Source organism: Parathielavia appendiculata (assembly GCF_033297405.1).
Source record: "Parathielavia appendiculata strain CBS 731.68 unplaced genomic scaffold N657scaffold_38, whole genome shotgun sequence".
Lineage (NCBI taxonomy): Eukaryota > Fungi > Ascomycota > Sordariomycetes > Sordariales > Chaetomiaceae > Parathielavia > Parathielavia appendiculata.
The window spans coordinates 61,933-67,932 of NW_026944257.1; the positions used below are offsets into that span (position 1 = coordinate 61,933).

General features: G+C 54.6%; 3 protein-coding genes across 3 annotated transcripts; 1 reads left to right on the plus strand and 2 right to left on the minus strand.

Annotated features, from left to right (window-relative positions):
• The first annotated feature begins 198 nt into the window (after positions 1-198).
• On the plus strand, positions 199-1,157 carry N657DRAFT_650960 (uncharacterized protein). The gene has a single exon (XM_062794067.1). The coding sequence runs from the start codon at positions 234-236 to the stop codon at positions 996-998; it is 765 nt and encodes a 254-aa protein (XP_062642539.1). The 5' UTR covers positions 199-233; the 3' UTR covers positions 999-1,157.
• A 29-nt stretch (positions 1,158-1,186) lies between these two features.
• N657DRAFT_327699 (uncharacterized protein) lies at positions 1,187-2,248 on the minus strand. Its single transcript, XM_062786843.1, has one exon. The coding sequence runs from the start codon at positions 2,124-2,126 to the stop codon at positions 1,512-1,514; it is 615 nt and encodes a 204-aa protein (XP_062642540.1). The 5' UTR covers positions 2,127-2,248; the 3' UTR covers positions 1,187-1,511.
• A 2,002-nt stretch (positions 2,249-4,250) lies between these two features.
• On the minus strand, positions 4,251-5,168 carry N657DRAFT_667027 (uncharacterized protein; the record flags this gene model as incomplete). Its single annotated transcript, XM_062795366.1, has 3 exons — positions 4,251-4,553; positions 4,593-4,755; positions 4,843-5,168. The coding sequence occupies 3 exons, from the start codon at positions 5,166-5,168 to the stop codon at positions 4,392-4,394; spliced, it is 651 nt and encodes a 216-aa protein (XP_062642541.1). The 3' UTR covers positions 4,251-4,391.
• Positions 5,169-6,000: the final 832 nt, after the last annotated feature.

Genomic DNA, 6,000 nt, shown 5'->3' on the forward strand with positions numbered 1-6,000 from the left:
GGCTTTGAGAGCGGCACTCGTATCGCTCCTAGATTCGCGCCTAGATTCGCGATTCGCGCTTATGGCTTTCAAGGCGATCCGATGAAAGTTAGGCCGGCTTACACCGGAGGGCTCCGACTTTTTCCTTTGGTGGACCCCTGTCTTATATCTTTTTACCTTGATTGAGCCACCGTTCAATCTTCATGTTTTTCCAGCCATCAGCAATTTTTCAACTAAAGTTCTACTTTCAGTGCATGTCCCTTATGTTCACCACACTCGTTAGCCTCTCAAGATTGAGACTGGCAATCGGGATAGCCGTCCTACCCCTGGCCGTCTCCGCGACATACCTCGTGTACCTCAACCGCCTTGTGTCGAGACTCTGCACGGCATCAACGCGTTTGCGAGACCGAAACAAGGGCGCCAATAGACTACCACCTGCTCTTCGAAAACCAGTTACCCTACCACAAGAGGTCGAGGCAGAAGAGTCCGAATGGATTCTCGCATACGAGCGAATTGCGTCCCAGCCTGTACCCCGATCAAGCATACCATATGACCTAAAAACGGACTTGTCCACTGTCCTGACTCATTACGCCCGGGCGACTATGACGGCGTTCAGCTGGACACCCCAAGCATTCCTTCTCCGGGCGTCTGCGGGCGACAGCGCCGTGAAGAAGACATTTGACACGGACTTCATTCAGAATCTCGCATTTTGCGAGGGTGATCGTGTGAACGGCTTCTGGCGAGTTGTGTATCGGGAAGACAGCGGGTTGAGTGGTGGTGGAAGGCTGGAAATGGCGATGGACCCTCCACCTACTTACAGAGGCCCGGTCGTCAGGGGTGTTGTTGTGGCTGGGATTGAGCTGCAGGATGATGGGGATCTGGTGTTCGTCAATGAGACCTGGATGTGGAGGAGGGAAGAGGCCGCGCCCATGCTACTGGAGAGCCGACTGGGGCGACTGCACGCTACACTGTCGGGATGGCTTATGATGAAGGGCGTCAGGGCTGTGACCCATGTCTAGGAGCTGGGTTGGGAAAAATTGATGAACTGGCTTTGTGAATTTGGTAGATGTAGGCAGCACAGCGCTGCTTTGGCGGTCCAAAAATGCGGCGAAAATACACAAGGTGGACGATACGAAGTATACCTTAGAAGTTAGAATGGATAAACAGGCGTATGTACCATAAAACTAGAGTTTTACTCTCTCAACGTGGTCTTCAGGACTTTAAGTCACCATCTCGACAATCTTCAACGTATCACGAACAAAAGAGTCGGTAATTCTAAGGTCTTGAATTCCCTACATTACCAGACCCTGAGATCTCAGCCCCTTGTATGGTTCCGTGTTGAGAGAAGGCTTCCACATCGTAGACCTATCTATCCCAGCCTCCATCCATGGTAGCTTGCAGCGCTGCCGAGGCCCTCAGTATCTGAAATTCCATGTCGAGTAATAGCTGCCCCCGAGCACGAGGTCGATGAAGATAGTGGGCAGCATTCCAACTGCCATTCGAACAAAAGGTCCAACCCCAGTTATTGCCCGTCAAGTATTGGTGGAGACGTACCCAGGAGAATTCGACGACAAGGCGCGTGGCGAGGACGGCAAAAAGCAAGTACAACCTGCCTGAGAGGTGCCGCCTGACCAAGATTCGGAGGAAGTTGTTGGCAATAAAGGTGTAAAGGACGCAGCACAAGAATGCGAGTTGGCGACCGCACACCGGACCCTCAGCCATTGGCGTTGCCGTTTTGTGGTTTGCTGTCGTGTCGGCGATGTTGTCGGGTCGGCGGTCTCAATCGAGCAGGCTCCTCGACCGACTGGCGTAAAGTGAGGTACAGGCGAGGTACCTAGGTACGGTAAGGTGCGGTAGGCCGGTCCCGTTGCGAATATAGGGAGAGAAGAGAACTTCGAGAAGTTTGACAGTACAAGACACTGAATGGTGGGACATTTGAAACGATCCCCTCCACTCAATACCAACATCACATTCCGGCTGCATCCTCCCATGCAGTCCAAAGCCTCGTTGTGACTGAGCACGTGCATGCCGCTCTCCGAAGTTTCATTGCCTGGACAATCCTCAGGCCGATGCAAGATGATGCTAACGGTCGCTCCTGTTTTCTGACACGAGTTTGTTCTCGCAATCCGGCGTAAACACCACAGCATCTGTTACGCCTGCACACCAACGATGAGGTATCAAAACTTGCGTCAAATACTGCCAAAACCGGCTGGAAGGAGTTGGGGTTCAAGAGATTGCGGTCATGGGCGAAGCGACATTTTGCGCCGAAGAAAGGATTCCCAACAATTTCCTTTAATCGTCCACACGAGGTAGTCAGTGCCGGTCTCGAACATACCATTGCCAACCAAGCACTTCCCAGGAGTGGCAACACGATCATACCGCCAGTCGCGATGCCGTCGAAGGCGGTGGTGGTGGTAAGCGATGTCCAGACTCCCACGCCACCCTCGCCGGCGGGGCAACATTGCAACCAAGCAGTGAGGGTGGTAAAAGTCCCCCACGTCACCCACTTTCAACACAGACCCTACAGCCAACCTTGCGTTCGAGGAAGACTCTCAGCGCGAGGAAATCCCCGACAAGAATGACATCTCAGGAACGCCGGCGACGGCACTGCCAAATGCGAGGACTATCACAACACTCAAACAGCAACGCACCGAGCCGTCATCACCAGCGCAAGCTTTTGCCCATAAAAGTTCTGTGTCTGCTCAGAAGGGTCCAGAACCGGTAGCTTCGAGGACAAAAAACCGCACCCTTTGAACAACGACGAAGACCAGAAGCTGTCGCCCTTGCCGGGAGGGGGAGAACGTGAATGCGGACCTGGCCGTTAACTTCTTCTTTGGGTCCAAATTGCTGACTCAGCGGAGCTTAAGTCACGTGTTGAGGACGTTTCTGAGCATCAAAACGGTAAACCTCGTATCCGCTCAGTTTCGTACTATTCCGTTTCCCAACTCCGTTTCCCATCTTTCCTGCGGTGTGATCTTAACAGCGCCTTTTGGCGACACGTTCCGCCAACGCGTCCACCAACGCGTTTGCAAATCTTATTTCTAGTCAACCAAACGCGTTTGCAGCCCTACTCTTGGCAGATTGCAAAGCGGAGCAGCGCAGTTCCCAACTGGGCGTGTGGGGTAATTCACAACATGACAACCCCATATCTTCCATGGCGCAACCGGCGGCATTAGCCGTTAAGGCTGGCAGTCCAAGGAGGACGAGGACACCAAACCGCAAGCCGACTTCATCTTCATGAAAGCGCGGATACACGCCAGAGAATGACGGCGGTGCACGCGCAGCCGTCACGCGGCGTCTGCTAATGCTAGTTGCCGTGGAGGACTGCGCTATGATCGAGCGCGTAAACCCGGAAACAGATGCCGATTCTACAGACCTGATCGGCCCCGCTACGGCGGAAGTGCTGACTGCCTTCGCCAGCTCAACTCGATGGCCGCAACGGCGCGCGACGTGCCGGCCTTGGCGGCCGAGAAGGCGAGCCCTAACCATCTTGGTGTCTTGCACCGTTCCGCGCGGTTCCGTATGGAGGCAGGAAGCGGGGAACTCTGCAGAATTCAACCCCGCCCAACTAGACCAGGTCGAGAGGAGGGAGGGAGGGCAGGCTCTGGAATTGCGCTTTTGTCGCAACCAACCAGCGAAGGCAACCTGCCGCAGCCTCATGCAGAATAGCACTGCCTCGAGACTGCCGATGCAGTTCTGCCCGACCTATGCCAGCGACCACCAACCATGGAGGGGTGGACAGCTGCGAAGAGGGTCTTGGCCCAAATCGGTGTAAGGCTGCAACATGCAGATCAATTTTCATCATGACAAGAAAGCTCTGCATGAATCAAACCAGTCGAGGCTCGTCCCAATCCCGGGGTGCGGCAGCGCACCTTCTTAACCTGTTCCCCCGCACCATTACTGAGCAACAAGGAAGGGGAGCGATTTTCATTGGAGCGAGGACCAATCATCTGTCGCGCTGAGCCAACGCATCGGTCTTCCCTGCCCGGGCATATTATCATCAGACTCACACACTATCACACTCACGCACACTAACGAGACCATCGCCGGACAACGAGGCGGCCATCGTCCCGGCCCGGCCCACGAGGGTTACCGGCCACTGAGCGAGCCGCTGGCCAACACCTGGGACACCAACCACCCCGACCGCGCGACGCTGCCGGACGCGTCCCAGGGGCTGCCTTTCCGGGGCCGCGACGCGGTTCATGGCCTGGTCCACGACAACGCGGTGGCTGCGGAGGCCGATGACGCTCGGCTGCCGCCGGTGATGGTTGCACGTGACGAACCGATCTGTGATATTGAGCTGATGTCAAGATAGCCGACTAGCAAGAATGGCCAGAGTGATTGTTGACGGATGTACAGATGCAGTAACTTCCTTCCTTCTCTGTCCGGAGTCCCAGCAACCGGAAGGTTGCTCAGCAGTCCGAGTGGGACAGAATCTCCCGCCTTTTCCTCGCCCGGCGTTTCAGCGCATACAAACACTCATCGCAAAACAACCACAGCCAAAGCAGCCAGACTCCAAGAGCAATCAGTACAGTCGCCACTAAAATCAGAGTACTAGTCCAGCGGCACACGGACTAAAGAACCACTCCTTGCGCCGCAGATGCCTGATCAACCGCCATCTCAACCTGCAGAGAACTGAGGACCGTCGAGGCCACGGCAAAGGCGAACAGGAGAGGGCCATAAAATCGTGCGAAGTAGTCGCTGTACTGGCCATGCGGCTTCTGGAAATTGAACTTGCCGAACAGGAATGGCGCATAGAAGTTAAGCCGCGACAACCTCAGTTCGCCGTATTGATACCGGGACGACACGCCGATATCTTCGATCCGACCGAAATTCGAGATAAAGCGGCAAAACTCTGGTCACTCAACATGCCGAGGAACGAGCCGCAGGTGATCCTGCTTCGCGATGTCGAAGTCGGACTCATGTTGGATCAGGTAACAATAAGAACGGAGATACCCGGCAGCGGCTCTTTGGGCATTCTCCTGCCGGGTGCCTCGTACAGGAGGCTTGGGAAGGAGAAAGTCCTCCCAGGAACGGTGCGACAGCAAGTATCTTGGGATCGGCTTAATGAATATCCGATCATGAATCCATACCAGGTGCAGACGAGGATCTTCCGTGACCAGTATCTCACGCCCTTTAATTCTCTGTCGATGAAGCGGTTCGATGTTCGTGCTGGACTGCGTTGACATGACCCATAGACGCGGCGCAACGGTTTCCGGGTCGGAGGCGTAGAATTCTCTGTGGAGCAACTCTTCCACAGCGGCACGGTCGTTTAGCGATACGCGAGGCCAGCCTGGGAGGCAGCCGATAGATTGTTTCGCCTCTTTGGCACTGGCGCTGTCTCCGGCATCGAGTTCGTCATCAAAGTAGGTGGACGCTCCAAACCTGCCGGACAAGATCAAGAGATTGTTGCTGTCAGTAGAGTCAGAGGTCTTTCAGAGCCAGCGGTGCGCACCTCTGGGTGTTGGAACATGAACCCTGATTCAGGGGGTGCCAAGACGGACCCACATGTGGCTGGTGATACTTGGAGGCTGTCTGGAACATCCGACAGTTGATCACAGAACACAGAACACAATCAACATTAGGAACAACCAAAAAATTGACATCCTCGTGAAACTCTGCGACCACTGACCTTTTTCCCTTCGTTTGCCTCGTAGCGGTTCCGACAGGCTTGGCAATCCGAAACGAGCCCCTGCTCTAATGAGGTGAAATCATATGATTTATATAACGTGATCCACCATTGACTCGGACACCCCATTGACTCGGACACATTTTCCCCCACCATAACCACCCAACTTCAACACGCGTTTTCTCTACCACAACAATGTCCGACAGCTTCCCAGAAAACCGAGTTCTTCTCGCGATCAATGCGATTCGATCAACACCGCGCTTGAGTATCCGACGCGCCGCAGAGATATACAATGTCCCCAAGTCGACAATTGCAGATAGAATGAAGGGAAAGATCGCGAAGTCCGACAGCTATCACGGCCGTTCGAATTTGACGAAGATCGAAGAGGAGGC

Coding starts and splice junctions, on each gene's coding strand:
- N657DRAFT_650960 (XM_062794067.1), top strand. CDS start 234: ATGTCCCTTATGTTCACCACACTCGTTAGCCTCTCAAGATTGAGACTG.
- N657DRAFT_327699 (XM_062786843.1), bottom strand. CDS start 2,126: ATGCTGTGGTGTTTACGCCGGATTGCGAGAACAAACTCGTGTCAGAAA.